At 53.7% G+C, this 19,466-nt stretch overlaps 1 protein-coding gene across 2 annotated transcripts; it reads left to right on the plus strand.

Moving 5' to 3' along the window:
- Positions 1–322: 322 nt before the first annotated feature.
- On the plus strand, positions 323–11,004 carry ICMT (isoprenylcysteine carboxyl methyltransferase). 2 transcript variants are annotated; one of them, XM_061568000.1, is made up of 5 exons: positions 323–708; positions 2,887–2,975; positions 4,289–4,458; positions 4,690–4,907; positions 5,214–11,004. In XM_061568000.1, exons 1-5 carry the CDS (start codon positions 520–522, stop codon positions 5,394–5,396), a joined length of 849 nt encoding a protein of 282 aa, XP_061423984.1. In that variant the 5' UTR covers positions 323–519; the 3' UTR covers positions 5,397–11,004. The 2 variants fall into 2 exon arrangements, with proteins under 2 accessions (XP_061423984.1, XP_061423983.1); XM_061567999.1 differs by lacking the exon at positions 323–708 and having other exon boundaries at positions 1,911–2,975.
- Positions 11,005–19,466: the final 8,462 nt, after the last annotated feature.

The following is a 19,466-nucleotide window of genomic DNA, read 5'->3' on the forward strand; positions in this document are numbered from 1 at the left end:
TCTCCTCCAATCCACCCACCCACCCACCACCACCGAGATCTAGTTCCGGGTTTTGGGGTACACTTTGCAATCCCGCTCTCCTCCAATCCACCCACCCACCCACCACCGCCGAGATCTAGTTCCGGGTTTTGGGGTACACTTTGCAATCCCGCTCTCCTCCAATCCACCCACCCACCACCGCCGAGATCTAGTTCCGGGTTTTGGGGTACACTTTGCAATCCCGCTCTCCTCCAATCCACCCACCCACCCACCACCACCGAGATCTAGTTCCGGGTTTTGGGGTACACTCTGCGAAAGCTCCGCCGCCACCAACCACCTCCACCTCCACGTGGCGGCGCTGCTGCTGCTGTTGTTGTTTCGTGGCGCGTTTGTTGGCAGTCGCAACTTTCACGTTGCACAGCTCGCAAGCCGGAAGAGATAGCGGAGGGAGAAGCTAAAACAAATCCAGCGGAGGAATCGGCCCAGCCCAGCACACCCCAGCCCGGCCCAGCCCAACCTAGCCCAGCCAGCAGCAACGCCATGGCACCGGGTCGCGAGGGCCTCGTGAGCGCCAAATGTTTCGCGCTGGGCCTCTGCGTGGTGGCCCTTCCCCTGGCCTTCGACGCGGCCTGGTCGGGCCTCGGAGGCCGCGTCGCCTCGGTCGTCTACCTGGCGCTGGTGAACGCGGGGCTGCTGGTCACCTACCGCGGCCGACACGACCTCTACCAAGTGCGGAGACAGGCCCCGATACACCTTTCTTTCCTGGCGGAACCTGCGGCTAGCGAGCAGGGAAACACCGCCGCTGCTGGTGGTGGTGGTGGTTGTGGTGGTGGTGGTGGCGGGGGGGGTGAAACTACTGCCCGTGGGCTGAACGCGGCCCGGCTTATTCGTTTCGCTTCGGGCGTTCGGGGGGTCTCGCTTCGTAGCGGCAGCCGTCAAAGTCGATCTTTTAAATCCCCCCCACTCATCGGGTGACATCCCGTCGGAGTTGGAGCTGGTGAACACTTGTAATGTTAACCTGCTAAGTTCTGTCGCTGTCAGGCAGTGCCTTCATTGACTGTGCGTGCCGATGTGTTGATGATGATGGGGAGCGGTGGTGGAGTGGTTAGCGCGCCACGAACCCGGCGACCCGAGTTCGATTTGCCGCTCACGGCCAACATCGGTGACAATTATCTTGTACCGGTACATAGGCCTCCCTCTAGGTCCACTCAGCTTCAAATGGGTACGTGGTGCGGTGTGTAAAAACATCGCCACTGGGGAGACAAAGGCGGCCGGTTTTTGGCGCTGGCCACCCCCTTTCGTGCACAGTTCCGGCCTTCATAGGTGTCTCGCTAACAGCACTTGCCCCAACAGTCTGTCAAGGCTACACGGGGGATCTTTGTCCTTGTGATGATGGCCCCACCAGCCGGAAGGGTGTCATCATTTGCGAGTCTTAAGTTGACCCGGACTGACCTCCCGGGATGGGCGTGAGGCCGTGGGGCGAGAAACGTGGCCACGTGGCTCGGGGGTTGGTGGGACAGGAGGACAGCCGCCTAAGAGGCCCAGTTCGGGCTTGGGAAGAGGCTGTGCATTGAGATCATTTGGATGATACTGGTAGGAACCACCTGGTTCCACCAGCCCACAGGGGATTATTGTGTCCGTCCGTCCGTTGTGCATCCAAAAATGGGAGGGGTGGGGCTGGGTGGAGAGGGGAGGGGCTGGGTGGGGAGGGTGGGGCTGGGTGGGGAGGGGCTGGTCACCCCTTGGTGCCCTTATAAAACTCAGCGTTTAACCTACTCACGCCGGCTTGTGTCATACTGGTAGTTTGTATCATACTGGTAGGAACCTCCTGGTTACACCAGCCCACAGGGGATTATTGTGTCCGTCGTGCAGGGAGGGGCTGGGTGGGGAAAGGCTGGGTGGGGAGGGGCTGGGTGGGAAGGGTGGGGGGTGGGGCTGGGTGAGGAGGGGCTGGTCACCCCGGGGTGCCCTTGTAAAACTCAACGTTTAACCTACTCACGCCGTCTTGTGCCCGCCCTCACAATCGGGCATATTTGCGGAATACACCACGCCGTCGTTGACCCTGGCCATTGACCGAGCAACCCAACGTTCCTACCAGCTCCCTCCACAGGAATGTGTTCTTGCCGCTGTAAATCTCCACGCGATGAGCAGCCACTTTCTTGAGCTCTCGTTTGTGGCCAGGTCGCTTCTGAAAATTAAATATCTTTCTATCTCATTGGGTCTTAGCCGGTACAAATATATGTTTTCATCACTCAGCCCACATCTCACTCTTTTTGCCTTTTGGTGAGGTTCTGACAAATAAGCTAATACCTCGGTGAACTTTTATCTGGTAATATAAAATAATAGTATTTGTTTATTTTTAAGTGATTTGTTTACCTTTTTTGTACTTTTTACTACTATCGTGTTTTTGTATTGTTAACGCGTTCTTATCCGCCCCTATTGGACATCTATGAGAAATAGCTTTATAACTCATCGAATTCCTCCAGTATAAATAAATACTCTGATTCTGAAATAATTGTATCTTTGTACAGTATGTATGTTGAACTTCTTTCACACCCTAACGTAGCCAACCGTACCAATCGGAGGTGCGGGCCGATAAGTAGGCATGGCAGCATTGGGCGGGGGGTCACTGTGAAAGAGAGACAGGAGATGAGAGGGGTTGGCATAGACACACACACACACGGGACAAAGGGAAACAGGCACGGAAGAGATGCCCACTTGGTGTTGAACTTGTGTGTGCTGTGTGTGTGTGCTGTGTGTGTGCTGTGTGTGTGCTGTGTGTGTGCTGTGTGTGTGTGTGCTGTGTGTGTGTGCTGTGTGTGTGTGCTGTGTGTGTGTGCTGTGTATGTGTGTGTGTGCTGTGTGTGTGTGCTGTGTGTGTGTGCTGTGTGTGTGTGTGCCTCACAGGTGGCAGTCAGAGCATGTTTCCTGGGCTTCGCGTTTGGCTGCGGTTTGATTCTCAGTTTGAGCAACACATCTTGGAAGCATTTTGGCTGGTATTGACAACGCTTTGCCTGCAAAATAAAACACGGACATTTCACGTTCCTCTTCGACGCCAGAAGTCCCATTATTGCGTGGGGGTCAGGTCGCTCGGATTATCTCCCTCCGTGGAACCTCTTTTCTGCACCTCTTCTCAAAGTCACTTCCACTGCCCTCGTTTCTCGTTCCACTGCACCCTCCCCCAATCCCACCCCTGGTCTCTCCTTACTCCTGCCCGGCACCAGAGATGCTTCTCCATCGAGGCCCTTTTAATTTCATCTTGTTCTCAACACATGCAACACAACCATCTAAATCGAACAAATATAACAAATATTTACACTGCAACACATTTGTAATCAGATGCAATCAATGCTGCCCATCTAGTAAATGGCCTCCCACGTTACCCCTTGAGGGTGCCGGATGAGGCAGGCTTAATACAGTGAGACTTCGCTGATCCATGCTGATACAGAGGGGTTTATGGGCGAATCCCATTCATCATCAGCCATGGTTTAGCCACTGAAGGCCTCCCAAAAGCCGTCGCCATCTTTCACGGCCCTGCGAAGCAACAAATCTTTCCGGCGTCTGCACGCGGGCACATTTCATTGCTCCATCTCTGCAGCGAACGTCATCTCGGGTGCGTTTCCTTTTTTGGCTGCCATTCGTTTTGGCCACCGTCCATCGTCCCTCCTTGTAATGTGTCCTGCCCATGCCCCCACGTACTCTACCTTTATGGATAGTCGGTGCGCGGTGTGTTTCTACTTTTTAAATCCTTTATATTAAGTTCGCTTGCTTGCTTAGGACCGAGCAAATCTTTCGGTCGTTTTTTAACCCACTTCCCGTGATTCAATCGAGCTGACATTTTGCACACAGACTCGTTGTGCATGACAATGCATTTTCGTGAAAATTTTTTCCAAAATTTTACACTGTTTAGGGAATTTGTTTTAAATATTTAATTGCCAATTGTTTAATGCTGCCAGACAATCATCTGACCCATAGGTGGCAGCCATCTCAAGCCAGAGGACGAGAGGACTCTAGCCGCTCCGATGCCACGCATATAAAGGATTTATAGTAAAAAACTTTGTTTTTACGGGTTAATTTTTATACATTCGCTCATCCACGTTTGTTGCTAAGTGTAAACCCAGTGCATCCCCAGTTGTGTGCAAGTAGGTATGCGTGCTCTGTTCCCTGTTTAAGCAGGTATCAATCGATCAGTGTTTATTTTACGTGCCAATATCGCCCTCGATAAAGTAGACACCGGTGCACGTTACAGGTGCGTGTCGTGTTCCGGTCCGTCGCCCCGTGCGCGCGACCCTGTATCCCGCGTGCCCAGGTACGTGTGTTCGCTGAGCTTCTTCCACTACTCGGAGTACCTGGTGACGGCGCTCATCAACCCGCGGAGCCTCAACCTCGACTCGTTCCTGCTCAACCATAGCCTGGAGTACAAGCTGGCCGCCGTCGCCTCTTGGGTGGAGTTCACCCTGGAGATGCTCCTTTTCCCCGGTGCGTGTCCACCACGCGACCACCACGCGACCACCACGCACCCAAGGGTGCCTACAAGAGGTCGTGGGTTCAATCCCGACCCTGATGCCTGCTATATATTGGGAGTTTGCGGTGTCAACATCTAGCAATTTTGCCTATAACGTTCTTCAGTAGCAAGTAATGAATTTCTCACGCAATTCTGGGTGTTCCGCGGCTGGCTGGCGGGTTTGCATTGGGGCCGGCGCTCACCAGGCCTGAAAGACGTGCGGTGGCTGAGCGTGGCGGGGCTGGCCATGGTCGTGGGAGGCGAGGCGCTGCGCAAGGCCGCCATGTTGACGGCCGGCTCCAACTTCAGCCACATCGTGCAGAGCGAGCGCTCCGAGAGCCACCAGCTGGTCACGCGCGGCGTCTACGCCTTCTCGCGGCACCCCTCCTACGTGGGCTGGTTCTACTGGAGCATCGGCACGCAGGTGCGTCCCGTCGGCGTGCTGGGGAAGAAGGGGTAGTGGCAAGCGTTTGGCACTCACCGCTACCTCTCCCCAGCGTATATCTAAAGCGGTTCCCCAAACACAAACGTGTCGTAAAAATCGCGTTGAAACAAGAGCGCGGTGCAACTCCTCGACAACACGTCGTAGAGGCACGCCCCTTGTTTGCTTTGGCGAATTTTCACGAGACGCTGCTGCTGCTGCCGCCGCCGCTGCCGCCGCCACTACCACTGCTGCTGCTCCCGCCGCCGCTACTGCCACTGCCACTGCTCTCGCTCTGCCCCCCGTCAGATCATCCTGTGCAACCCGCTGTGCTTGGTCGGCTACACCGTCGCTTCGTGGCGGTTCTTCCGGGAGCGGATCGAGGACGAGGAGCTCACGCTGCTCAACTTCTTCGGGGAGCAGTACATGGATTACAAGACGAACGTGCCCACTCGGCTTCCGTTCATCGACGGCTTTCGAGTAGAACTCTAGCTCTCGTTTTTGTTTCCTCTCGCCTCGCCCCCCTCCCTTCCCCCCAACCTGTTGAATCGCACAATTTTGCTCCGGCCTTTTTCTGACCGTACTCCTCTCCCTCCTCCTGCTCATCCTCGTCCTCCCACTTGCACAAAGGAACAAACGTGCGTCTGCGAAGCAGGAAATTGCGAGCAAAGGACAACCATCTAAGCGACCGACGATTGGCAAAGGAAAAAAAGACAAAGACGGAATTAGCACGCGGCGTGCGAGCGCACATTTGAGGTTATGGTTTTAAAAAGAGGACTGGTGAAAATGGGCCTGTGGCGCTGGCTACGTGTGGTGGCTCGCAACAGGTATTCTTGGAGCTTGCTTTTATCGCTTCTAGGGTGTCCATAGCGTTTAATTATTTATTATTCCTCATCATCGTCGTCGTCTCTCCGTTCCCCCAACTCATCGGTGATGGTGGAGGCGAACCAATTTCCGGGGTGATTCTCTCTAGATTCAGTATCGCTGCATACGTCCAATCTCGATTCTTTTTCTTCTCGATTTGTTTTTACCCCTGCATCTGTCCACCCTTGATTTTTTTACCGTCTTCACTTCCCCCACTCCTCCTTGTTCCAATCTTTGTGTCGCATCACCGAGTGATGGGGGACCCTGTCCCCGGGCTCGCCCGCGTAACTTTAACAGAGCCACAGTTCTCTCCTCGCCTCGACTCTCGTCCGACGAGGTCATTTTTCACTCCACTGTTTTCTCACATCGCGAGTTTTCTCGGCCTCTCTCGTTTAGACAGCTGCGAACGAGGTTGATTGTTTGGGGGTTATGCGAGAGATGCGTTTGGCAAAACAAAACAAAAACACCCAAATATCTTGAGCGATCTCTCAATGGCACTAAACAGAAGCGTTCAAAACAATCACAGCCGAGATGCTGAACACCTGGGAGGATGCTCCAACACCGCGGCGGACACGCGGAGGCTCAGAGGGATGAGACTCGCATGGTAGAATCTTCACAAGACCAAGTGTGTGTGTCCATTTATGGTTTCGTCAAAACGAGCTCACACTGCTCTCGTATGTTTACAGTTTTGATTTAAAGCTTTTGTGACTGCAGGGATTGATATTCTTGGTTCTTTCGGTAAAGTCACGTAGAAGGGAAATAATAAAATAATTATAATATGAAACCAAAATTTTTTTCTTCCCTTCTACGTGACTTTACCGAAAGAACCAAGAATATGTTTACAGTTATATATTAGTCCACTGCTACAGTTCTTTGTTAGTCCACTGCTGGATAAAGTCGTCTGTACGCCGTGTCGGTCTTAGGGGATTGTTTCAGCGTATTTCACCACACTGGTCCATGTGGTTTGGTGAAGTGAGAGTGTGACCCAGGACCGGTTGATATATCACGCGCTGCTGGCGTTAGCCGTGGCCAGGAATGTGATGGACCGCAGTGGAGGGTCGGAATAGTATTCGATGACGATGTTACCCACAACGCCATTATGCTTTAATCATGGATGATACTTTTACAGACGCCATGTATAGCATATGCTGTGTAACTTTACAGTTACAACATCTGAAGTGCACAGGGCACTTTGTAACGAATCATCGTTGAGTGCAGCCGCTCTTGAGCATTCTTCGCGAAGCGCAGCACAATAGGCGACGTATTTAGCCAAGCTCCTGAAGAAGCACGTGGAGCGAAACGTCGGACGTCGTGCCGAACAATTAGCACGGTTGGCTATGTACGGTGCGAAAGAAGTTCAACGTACATGCAGCAACACGTGGGTCGACCCGAGAACGCATCGGAGAGCTGTACGGCAGCTAAACCAGAATCGGAACATTTATCCTGGAGAAATCCGATGAGCTATGAAGCTTTTTTTTTTCACAGGATGTCCAAACCGCGAAAACCTTCCCAGCGGCTGACTTGACAATTTTGCATCGCCCAGAAATCTCTGTTACCGCTCTTGGTGAAGTTTAATACGGAAGTTTTTGTTGTTGTTGCGCTGACGGCCCATTGCGGAGGGGAGAGCACTTGCCAATAACATCCGGTACAGCAGGATTTGTTCAGCAAGCCCGACTCTGCTGATGAGCCCTAGAAGGGCGAAACCGGTCCCAGAGTTCGCGCGCGTGAACAAATTGTTGCTACCGCTTGACTTGAGTCTGTAAATGTTTGAAATACAGAACAGGAAGTGATGTTTCATTTCGACGCAGCACTCCTTGTTTTAGTGTAAGCGCCGCGCAATTGCTGCATCTGGGATCGGCTTCATAATTTAAAATTATTTTCTAATGCATCGTTTGACTGTTATATACAAATAATGGAGCAAAATGTGTCTCTTTAAAATCCATAAAGGTGTATATGTTATACGGGTTAATGAGCAACGGTGTTTTTCAACTTCAGTCTGCGTGTGCCCGCCCCTTGCCTGCCCACAGTCCGCCTCTTTGTGATAACCAGTTTTTTCAATTTGTATGCAAATTAAGGCACTGCACGCACCTGATGATTGGAAATCGGTGGGGGGAGGAGCTGTCGCGTGGTGGTTCGTGAGAACTGGAGTTGAGAAGCACTGCTCTGGGAGTGTTTAATTGGCATTCCACTCGCCTGCGACCAAATCGTCAGAAATGTGCTCGTTCTCAGAAGCTATCTGGGATTTTCGCCTGGTTAATAATTATAACAACAGTTTTGTCAACTTGGAATGCACCTCCGCACAGTAGTATTCGCTCTCGAAGTGCGCAAGGATGAATGACTCTTGAGGCGCACGAGGAATTCCAGATGAGCGGGGAAAAGTAGCCGGAACTGATCATGTGCTAATCCCCCCCCCGCCCTCTCTCAATGGTCTGCAGTCCTCTACATATGAAGGTGTTATCGGTCCAATTCACGAGTGTTTGCATGTGGGAGGAAACTGGAGCACTCGGAGTAAACCCACACACGCGAGGGGACAACACTCTATCCCCACGCAGATGGAACAGGTGGAGCGCGCGTTTGCAAGCCAAAATACGAGACCACCTCGACGCCCACGGAAAAGGGGGGGGGGGGGAGTTTCACAACTTTTTTGTAAGCCACCTACCCTCACCCCCGTCGTGCCGGATTACATGCGTTTTAATCGAATTCTGTCGAGGGTCTTCACTCGAGGCGCTTGGCCAAGCTTGCTGAAGGGTGAAAGGCTGGCAATTGGGACGGGTGGGTCACGGAGACTTTGCCAAGTGTCGGTGGAACAACCCCCTGAGCTGCGTAGCGGGAGGGGGAAGAAGTTGGTGAAAGTTTCGAGCGTCGCTCGCTCGCTCGTTCGCATGACGTGGGTTTCTTCCGGCTTCGATTTCCTTGCACGTGAAGTTTGTGGGTTTTTTTATCATTTCCCCGCACCGGTGACTGCACGACCACCGTAATAATTCACAGGTCTCGTTCACTTAACTAATCCGCCTAATGCAACAACCAAAAAATGCGCGCGGTTGGCTATGTACGGCGCGAAAGAAGTTTAACGCACGTCATCATTCTACTCCCCCCCCCCCCCCCCGGACAATGAGCTGCTGCAGGTGATCGTTGGCCCCAGAAACACACCCCTCTCGTTTACGTAAATGAGAGAACGGCACACACGCGAGTGAAAATCGTAAACGAACAACAAAAACCGCTGAACAGTATTTAAATGTGTTGTTTGCACGGTCATCACCGCCGCCACGGTCGTGCATCATTTGCAACATCGACGGCCGCGCGATCTTTCGAGGCGCTCGTTCTCTATGCAACTCTTCCCTGTAGCTGAGGCATCATCACGGCACGGCGCAGCATCAACGTCGGCGGGCCGGCCAAGGCCACTCACCAAGAGAGGGGGGACAGCGGGCGGCTGCTCGGGCTAAAGGGAACTTTGTGGGTCTCGCCTCTGCGGCTGAGGTCACCAAAGCGGACACGACGCTGTCTCCATCCTGTTAAACGTGGCGCAACGGGCGATTTCTGGAGCAGCAGCGTTTCCCCAACCACCAAGTCATTGTGACCCCCGGCAGACCGATTGTTGATTACCAAACGGTGGCAGATCGAAGAGGGCCGTGTATCCCCCACCACCTCCCCTTTGACACGCCGGTTGGCTTGGTACGGTGCGAAATCAGTTCAAAGTACGTCCATCATACGTTCATGTGCTTTTTTGTTTACAAATGTTGGGCCCTGTTTCAAATAAAAACTTTGAATTGTGGGACTGCTTCCCCCCCCCCCTCCGCGCCTTGGGAAGTTTCTCGGCCCACCTCTGTCACCAATCTTTCTGTGCAAATGAAGGCACAGCAGTTTCCACATCTGGTGGTTGGTAATTGTCGCCCATGGGGTGTAGTCGGGGAGGGTGGGTGTCAGGAGTGATCATTATTTTATCAACACGTCGCCCAGAATTCACCAAAAACTAGTCAGATTTTGCAAGCTCAGCCGTGTCGAGCCTGGTTATAGCTTTGATGGGTGCTCACTACCAGGGCTAGCGAGGTGTGGCCAGCAGATTTCCTTGCTGAGTGTTTCCCCCCTCCCCCCGTGTCAATCCATGGTGGGTTTTCTCCGGGTTCTCCGGCTTAGTTGCACATGAAGCCGACGGCCCATTCATAGCGGTGGTCAAACATCCCAATGTGATCATCGGATAGAAGCTTTTACTGGTGGAATGGGTGAAATTATTTATACAGTAAGTGGCAATTTCGGCAGCCTACACACAAGTTAACCGTGGTGGCTGGAACGGTTCTGCATCGTTTGGGCTTAAATTAGTTTTAAGCGTTCGGTTCGCTCGCACCGTTTGACGGCCGTGTGACCAAATGCAGCTCCCCTGTTGTCTGCTGAAAGCACAACGCCGGTGTGGTGTTCGCGTATTTTCAAATGGGGGACTCAACTAGTCCCTGTTGGCGGAGGCGTCGATTGGAGTTGACAGCCTGATGACGAACAAGGGCGACGAGTATGATTCATTGGCATGATGGAAAATGCCCAATCGGAACAAGTGGAATATGGTTAAATTCATGTCACCGTAGCGAAAGAGCTGTACTTGTGAGCGATTTTAGACGTATTGATAGTAGCGTTAATAATGAAGCAGTGAATGTGATTAAGCCGTGATAAATAATGCCGGCTATTATTAACGCAAATGCATGATTTGCTGCCGAGCATTTGAAAGAGGCAGCCAAGCAGGGAAGCTCTTGTTCTCATGTTCAAATGACACGGGTGTAGTTGGTGAACTTGCCATGCAATGTCACCAAGTGCACCATTGTCCTGTTTCTCACTCAGCTGGCAGTCGCCCTCCAGCAACAACAACAACCTATTCTTAGGTTTTTTTCGGTAAAGTCACGTAAGTAAAAAATGAAAATTAATAAAAGTAAAATAAAATAAAAATCACGACGTTTCGGAGGCAACACAAGTTTCCGTCTTCATGTGGAACCATCAGTACGACTGCTGCATTAATTTTTTTACCTACGTGACTTTACCGAAAAACCTAAGCATATGAATCCTTGCAGTCACGAAAGCTTCAAATCTAGAAACAAAAACCTAAACAAAACAGGAGGGCGGACGAGCGACGATCGCAATGAGCAGAGCACCTCACAACAACGAGCAGCAGAGCACCGGGCGATAAAACACAGCAAGTGGGCACAGTGGCTAACAGCAGCGGTGCGTCTGGCAGTCATCTCGGTAGTCAAATAGTACATGTGAAGTACCCGTCGAGGACGCTTGACAACGGAGTTGAGGCACACGTATATTTATTTAACAAGTTGCCAGTACAGGACAGCACTAGAGGGGGTAGCGGCCCCCTCACCCGTATAACTCAGGGAATACCCCTAGCTATCCATAGCCTATCCCCTGAGTCCTCCACTAAGAGCTAGGGGAGGCTGTCTGGCCCGACACTGGTAATCGGGCTCGGTACCCGGAGTCCCAGAGCACTGGCTCTGGTTCACGGGACCACGCCACTGGCTCGAGCCTGATCCCGTGGGGCCCTGATAAGGGCGGCGATCAGGGGGAGTCCAGGGCTCTAGCTACGACGTCTTCCGACTTCTTAGCTTAACTATAACATAACTGACTAAGCCCATATAACGACCCCTTTTTATACCCAACCCTCCTTGAGGGGTGGGGCCCCGGGGGATCGTAACGCCGAACCAGCCCCCCCCCAGGGTGTCTGGCTCGGACGTCGCAGAGGGCATCTCCCTGTGCACACACGTAGCCCCGCCCACTGTGTTTCTTTCCCATAGGCTGCCATGCATAACGGCCCTCTCTCCAACATCCCTACATCACTCCCCCCCACATAGCTCGCAGCCGTTCCGGCTGCAACAATTTCAACAAATGAATCTTTACCCCTTGACTCCCCCCGTGTGTGCCCCATTTTTTTCATTTAACAGAACGAGAATTGAACAACAACACTAACAATGCCCCTAAAGGGAGAACAAACCGACGCGCCCCCCCCCCCCGAATAAATACGAAATCCGTAGAGGCAAGATATGTACATTTCCCGGAACCCTCAGCGCACGCACAACACGCACACAAGACGCACACACACACACAGCCATAATACAACAACGCGCCAAGAGCGCCACACGAACGCAGCGTCCAGTAACAATAGCACACGAAAGTGTACCAGAAAACGCAAAAAAAATAAAAAAAAATTTTCTTCTTATTTTCGTTTCGTTTTCACTTCTTGTTCGCGTTCCAGTGTTTTTATAAGAGTCTGCGCATTTTAGCGCGCGTCCTTGCCGCAGGCCCGTCACAAGGGCCAACCTCAGATGGCGGACCATTCGGTGGCCGCTGTCCCATCCGAGGCGAGTCCGCAATTGGAGTGGCGGGACCCTCGGCATCCCCCGTGAGGGATGTGCGCGAGCCCGTCATTCCGGGAGAACCTGGGGGCGGGGCAACCGGCAAGACGTCAGGTGAGATCAACAGAGGCGGACCCTCCGGGTCGGTCGACCCCTCACATGCTTGGCCCTGCGCGTGTGGAGCAGAGTCCCGCACCGCAACGAAGGGTTTTAGTCTAGAGGGGTGAACGAACCACCGGCGCCTCCCCCACTTGATACGAACGCACTGCGGTCGCAAAACCTCGACCACCTCGACGGGGCCCCGCCATGGCCGTACCAGTTTCGAGGAGGTCGCAAGCGGTACCTGGGGACAGTGCAGCCATGCCCTGTCCCCTGGCTTCCACTGCAGCACGTGCGCGCGCGCGAGTCTGAGGCGCTCATTCGCCTTTTGGCGCATGCGGGAATTGAGCATGGCAGCGTCCCGCGCCTCAGTTAGCTTTTGAAGGTTAAATTTAACGTGCTCGTCCAATTTAATTTTACCTAGAGGCGCGGGGATCTGCAGCTGTGCCCGAACAGGTGGGTCATGTTCGCGACCATACATGAGAAAGAAGGGTGAAAATCCCGTGGCAGCATGGGGGGCCAATCGATATGCTGCCAGGACCCCTTGAATTTGCAAGTCCCAATTGGTCTGTGACTCCGAAACCAGGTGCGACAACATAGACGTGATGGTACGATGCAGACGCTCGACCATCCCGTCAGTTTGTGGGTGATAGGGAGAGGTACGAATCTTCTTTGTACCTAGGAGATCACAGACTTGTTTGAGGAGGTTCCCGGAAAAATTTTTACCCTGGTCGGTCAGCAGCCGCTCCGGAGCACCTTTGTCCATGACGTAGCCTTGGACAAAGGCGTCCACGATGGCTGCTGCCGACTGATTTGCCAGGGGCCAGGCCATAGGCCAGCGTGTGAAGTATTCGACCCCTGTTAGCAAATATCTATTGCCCCTAGGGGTGGCGGGAAACGGCCCCAGGATATCCAACGCTACGAGTTCGTTCACCCTGGAGACTGTGATGGACTGCAACGGCGGGTTCGACTCCCGAGCTGGTGGTTTGCGTTGCGCACACCGGGGGCATGCTGCCAGCAGATCCGTGACATCCCGTGTCATGCCCGGCCAAAAAAAATCCAGCTGGAGCGAGGCGAGGGTCTTTTGGGTACCCAGGTGGAGGAGGCGCTCATGAGCAGCCCACACCACCTTACCCCGTAACCCCGCAGGAACTACCAGCCGGTGACGGTGGGATTTACCGTCCCAATGCATGAGCAAGCCCGCGTGTATTTCCCAATTGTCGGCATCACCCGTCCCACACCCCCTCTCCCTGGCGCGACGACGCAGCGCGAGGAGGGAGGCGTCCTCCATCTGGAGGCGTCCCCACTCAATCACAGGCAACCCAAGCAGGGAATCCCTTCCCTGTTTCCCGATCTCATCGGGGAGCGATGTGTCAACATCGGCGGCGGCCGCCAGGACTGGAACCGTCATGTCCCCAGCTGGCTTGCAACGCCCCGACCCCAGGAGGCATGCGCATTCGGAGGTGGTTGGCATGCGCGACAGAGCGTCCGCATTTGTGTGGCGAATGCCCTTACGATAGGTGGTGTCAAAATCGAAATCCTGGAGGACCTCCAGCCATCGGGACAATTGTCCCGATGGCTGTTGAACCTTCAGGGCGTACTGCAGTGCCGCATGATCCGTACGGACAGTGAAATGCTGACCGTACAGATATGGGCGGTACTGTTGGATGAAGAAAACAATTGCCAACAGTTCTCTACGGGTGACACAATATTTTTGCTCCGCTGGAGACAACACCCGACTGCCGTACGCAACCACCCGTTCCACGCCATCAACCACCTGGGAAAGCACGCCTCCGATACCTGTGTTGCTCGCGTCGGTGTCGAGCAAAAACGGCCTCGAAAAATCGGGGTAAGTCAAAGGAGGAGCCTTCACCAATGCATCCCGAAGGGAGCAGAAAGCTACTTCCTCATCCCGACCCCAGTGGAACCGAACCCCTTTTGATGTCAAAGCATGTAGGGGTTTGGCAATTGTAGCAAAATTAGCGACGAACCGTCGGTAATATGAAGCGAAGCCAATAAAACTCCTCACCTCCCCCACCGAGGTCGGAATTGGCCAGGAGCTGACACACTGCGTTTTGGCGGGATCGGTAGCAATACCCGAGCGCCCTACGATGTGCCCCAAATAACGCACTGACTCGCGAAACAAATAGCATTTTTGGGGCTTAAATTTCAAATTAGCAGCCCGCATCCTTTGGAAAACCGCCCGCAGCCTCTGGAGATGTTCGTCAAAGGTTCTTCCAAAAACAATTACGTCATCCAAATAAATCAGGCACGATTCCCATTGCAATCCAGCCAAAACCAATTCCATCAACCGCTGGAAGGTTGCCGGCGCTGAGTGTAAGCCCATCGGTAACCGGTTGAATTGGAACAGGCCGTGCGGTGTACGGAAAGCGGTTTTAGGCTTCGAATCATCGTCCAGAGGAAGCTGCCAGAATCCCGAAAGTAAATCTAGTGTGGAGAAGAATCGCGCTCCCGCCAAGGCGTCCAGCGATTCGTCCATCCGTGGGAGCGGGTATGCGTCGGCAACCGAAACCTTATTAAGGCGACGGAAATCTACGCAAAACCGCAACGAGCCATCCTGTTTCTTAACCAGGACAATCGGTGCTCCCCAAGGGCTGGTAGAGGGAGAGATAATGTCGGCGGCTAACATGTCATCGACAGCCGATTTGACATGGTCCTTTTCGGCGGGACTCAACCGAAAAGGATTTTGGCGAATAGGCGCGCTGTCACCCGTGTCAATATGGTGACGCAGCAGGTGAGTACAACCCAAATCGTATTTATTCCGACTGAAAACGTCGGAAAATTCCTTTAGCAGTGATCTAAGCCGTTGGCGCTCTAAATTGGACAGGTTCGTCGATCCCGCACAAAGCGCGTCGAGCCACCCTTCATCGCCGTCCGAATGCGGGTGCGTCCGAGCAGCAGTGTCAATGTGGTTCACGGCAGGTTCCTCGCAGGGCACCGGCGTCGCGTGAGCGAGCACAGTCCCTTGGGGAACCACTACTGTCTGCGACCCGACATTGAGGACCGCGATGAAGGGGTCCTCGTCCCCCCTTACGATGGTCTGGGCCGGAATTAAATGAGGCCCATTAACCCCGGCCCTAGACGGCCCCAGCACAACACCCTGATCCCCAACACCCTTAGCGAAGGGCCTACGAAGTTTAAGAGGTACCAGCATTTGTGCCCCCGGCGGCACACGCACTGTTTTTACGACGAACGCCGGTACCGTCGCGAACGCCGTCCGAGTCGCTACAGGGGAAGGCAGGAACGCCATACGTCGCCCCGACGGAAGCTCAATGCATCCTTGGTCGATCAAAATACGAATTGGCATCCTGCCCAAGAAGTCCGTCCCCAGCAGGCACGGAACTGCCAGTGAGGAGGAGACAAAAATCGGCCCCGACAATTTGATGTCCCCGATAGAAATTTGCGCTCGAATCTGTCCCACGATGCCGAGAGAGCCCCCGTTCGCGGCATAGAAAGGGACATTAACCGGTAGCAAAGGACGGCTCTGCACCGGTAGAATATTGTAAATTAGTTCCGAAATAATTGTCGCCGATGCCCCTGTATCGACTATGATGCGTACCTCCACCCCATCAATGTAACCGACCACGGCCGACGATCCCGACGCCGCGGCCACCACGCGATGGGCCAACACGGACCACCGCTCGGGCTCGATTTGAGTCCCCGCAGTGATCCGCGTCGGTCCATCGCAGCGCCCCACCGGCCCCCCGTTCGTTACGGTGCGAGAGTGTGCGACAGGTGGGTGCGTTGGCCAAACATGTGAGGTGCCGCGACTCGCCGGATCATGGTGCTGGAGCTTGGGAGGAGGAAGAGGAGGGCCGGCGTCCTGTCGAGGCGTCGTCCCCCGCTGTCGAGGAGAACGGCACCCCGAGGCGACATGGCCCCGGATGCCGCAGTTGAAGCACCGCGGGAGCGCCGATGGAGACGATGGACGGTCGAAACGCCTCGGGCCGTCCCGACCCGGCCGCGCCCCCGTCGTCTGTTGCCGTCGATGGTCGACGGCATAAAGTTCTTCTGACGGAAGGGTGGCTGCAGCCACCGCACGCCCAGCCGATGCCCTGTTTGCCTTTCGCCGCTGCTGCAGAAGGTTGGCGTGGAGGAGTCGCGCAGCCTGGAGGGAGGTCATTTCTGCATCCCCTTGTGCGATGACGACGATGTCGAGGTCGTCCGCCAAGAGGAGGATCTTCTCCGCGACCATTGCGTCCACGCCGTCGTCGTCCATGCGGGGAAAGGCTGTTTTTGCCAGCGCCAGAAGACTTGTCCGGAAAGCCAGAGGCGACTCTTTTTCACCCCGCCTGCGATCGTAGAACTGCTGACGGCATTCGGCTGAAGGTCCATAGACCCCGGCCAGCAGCTGTAGCGCCATTGGTAGTGTAGCCCGCTTCTCTTTTGGCGCCGACGTGAGTGCGGCGAGCGCGTCCCCATCGAGGAGCGCCGGCAGCGCGCAAAGGGCCTCCTCGTCGGACCACCGCGCCATCTCCTGATGGGCGAGGAAGCGTCGCCGGAAGCCGCCCCAGTCACCCTCCGCACCGATGAATTCCTTCAGCGGGGGCAGTCTTTGGTGAAGCGCAGCGGTCGATGTGGACTCCCGCAGGTTGCTTTCACCTCCCTTTGGCGGTGCCTCGGCGCGACTGGCCGATGGCATCGCCTGTCGCGGCAGCGATGACGCATCCTTCGGCTGCGATGACGCTGCAGCCCCGGCGACGGCGATGTCGGAGCCGATGTCTAAGCTGGCCACGCCCCGAACAGCCGCGGCGTCCATGGCGGGAAATTCAAATTTTGAAGTCGCTGAAATGGCGGGAAAGTGCTCCGGCCGCCGGTTCTCCTCGCCCTGCGGTGGACCACCAACCCCCAACCGCGTAATGCCTTCCAGTGTGGCGGCAGCGGCATAAAGTAGCTCCGCCAGCCGTTCGTGAGCCAGTCGTAGTGCATCTGGCTGCGGCCCCTCTCCATGCTGACGTCCCGGTGAGAAGGCGCCAGGCTCCGGCTGCACCCCATCTTGTTGCTCTGTCTCGGGCTCGGCGATCTCCGCGGCGTCCTCCTCTTGTGGTACCCTGGTCCGAGCTGTATGGCGCGTTTCCATTTTTACCACTTCTGACGCCAGATGAAGTACCCGTCGAGGACGCTTGACAACGGAGTTGAGGCACACGTATATTTATTTAACAAGTTGCCAGTACAGGACAGCACTAGAGGGGGTAGCGGCCCCCTCACCCGTATAACTCAGGGAATACCCCTAGCTATCCATAGCCTATCCCCTGAGTCCTCCACTAAGAGCTAGGGGAGGCTGTCTGGCCCGACACTGGTAATCGGGCTCGGTACCCGGAGTCCCAGAGCACTGGCTCTGGTTCACGGGACCACGCCACTGGCTCGAGCCTGATCCCGTGGGGCCCTGATAAGGGCGGCGATCAGGGGGAGTCCAGGGCTCTAGCTACGACGTCTTCCGACTTCTTAGCTTAACTATAACATAACTGACTAAGCCCATATAACGACCCCTTTTTATACCCAACCCTCCTTGAGGGGTGGGGCCCCGGGGGATCGTAACGCCGAACCAGCCCCCCCCCAGGGTGTCTGGCTCGGACGTCGCAGAGGGCATCTCCCTGTGCACACACGTAGCCCCGCCCACTGTGTTTCTTTCCCATAGGCTGCCATGCATAACGGCCCTCTCTCCAACATCCCTACACATGTCCCTCTCCCACTTCTCTCGCGTCCCCCTTCTTCCTCTTGATGATAGTTATATTGTTGATGATTAGTTATCTTGTTGATGTTAGTTACCTTGTTGATGCTAGTTACCTTGTTGATGCGTGTCTCTCTCATCATCATCACGGTGGCTAGGAGATGTTAACTACCTCGCCTGGTCTACAGGAGGGTCGTGGGTTTGATCCTGACATTGACACCTGCTGCTGGATATTTGGAGTGTGCGTGTCTCTCTCATCATCATCACGGTGGCTAGGAGATGTTAACTGCCTCGCCTGGTCTACAGGAGGTCGTGGGTTCGATCCTGACCTTAACGCCTCCTGCTGTATATTTGGAGTTTGCGTGTCTCTCTCTCCCCCCGTTGTCGCGTGGATTTTTCTCCGCGCCCTCCGGTTTTCCCCTCCACATTTAGAATCAACAACATCACGCGTTGAGAGTGTTTGGCTGCTATACATTTCACGATAAGCCACTTCGTTGAGCTATCATTTGTGATAACCAGGTCGCTTCTGGAAAAGAGCCATGTTGCTTAGTGGACCTTACCTGTTAAAATGAAAAAAGTATATATTTTTTTACGTTTAGGGCCCAATCTATCCCTCTTCAAGTCCGGCCGTGCAGATCACGGACTTTTGTTTGTGGAATTTCTGCCCCCCACTTCTGCGCCCGAGATGAGTTGAAAAAGAAAATCACAATAACAACAACAACAATTGGTCATCGTTGAGGTGACCGGGTGTCTCAGGTTTCCCCGAGACACTTTGAGCCAGGACCACTCGGGTCCTTCGGCTCGATTCCGACCGTCACCTGCTTAAATTTTGATTTAAAGCTTTCGTGACTGCAGGGATTCATATTCTTAGTTCTTTAGGTAAAGGCACGTAGAAGGGAAATAATAAAAGAAAAAATATATAAAACAATAAAAAATTATTGTTTTAACAATAAAAAAATCTTTTTTTCTTTTTTATAAACAATATTCTTTTTATTGTTTATAAACAAACATTTTTTATTGTTTTATATATTTTTTATTTTATTATTTCCCTTCTACGTGAGTTGATGGGTTCTCAACGCTGTCACCATTGACTTAACACAGAGGCCAATGAGACGTATACAGAAAGAATTCGAAGACTCACATGGAGACTCGCAGACTCCAATGTATGCATGTACGTTTGAACTTCTTTCGCACCGTATAAAGCCAACCGTGCTAATCAGAGGTGCGGGGAAAAATGTATTCGCTGAAGTAAAGACTGAACCATGATTGATACCAGGTTCCCAAGCGCCAATAACCACACGCAAAAAAAACCGAATCGCAATTGAATCAGAATTGTATTCGAATTGGCGTGCATGGAGTTGACTATTGCAGTGCCTTCAGAGAAGAGGAATTTTCCTAACAGCACAACGTCATACGTCTTATCTGTGGGTAGGTGCAGATGGGATGTTTTTGTCACTTCTTTCAGGGACACACAATTTGGGATCGCGCATAGAAGCAGCAGCAGCAGCATCGCCACCCTGCTGAGAAACCCCGATAGAGAAACTTGAGACTCGGTGAGAATTCCCTGGGTGG

This window comes from Lethenteron reissneri, chromosome 40 (assembly GCF_015708825.2).
Source record: "Lethenteron reissneri isolate LAM-NWPU_2019-01 chromosome 40, ASM1570882v1, whole genome shotgun sequence".
Taxonomy (NCBI): domain Eukaryota; kingdom Metazoa; phylum Chordata; class Hyperoartia; order Petromyzontiformes; family Petromyzontidae; genus Lethenteron; species Lethenteron reissneri.

What these genes read in the sequence shown, in the direction of transcription:
- ICMT (XM_061567999.1), top strand. Translation starts at nt 2,512, where the DNA reads ATGTATGTTGAACTTCTTTCACACCCTAACGTAGCCAACCGTACCAAT. An exon ending in TCTTGGAAGCATTTTGGCTG is followed by an intron (nt 2,976 to 4,288) that starts GTATTGACAACG and finishes CCGCGTGCCCAG; the next exon opens with GTACGTGTGTTCGCTGAGCT. An exon ending in ACTGGAGCATCGGCACGCAG is followed by an intron (nt 4,908 to 5,213) that starts GTGCGTCCCGTC and finishes GCCCCCCGTCAG; the next exon opens with ATCATCCTGTGCAACCCGCT.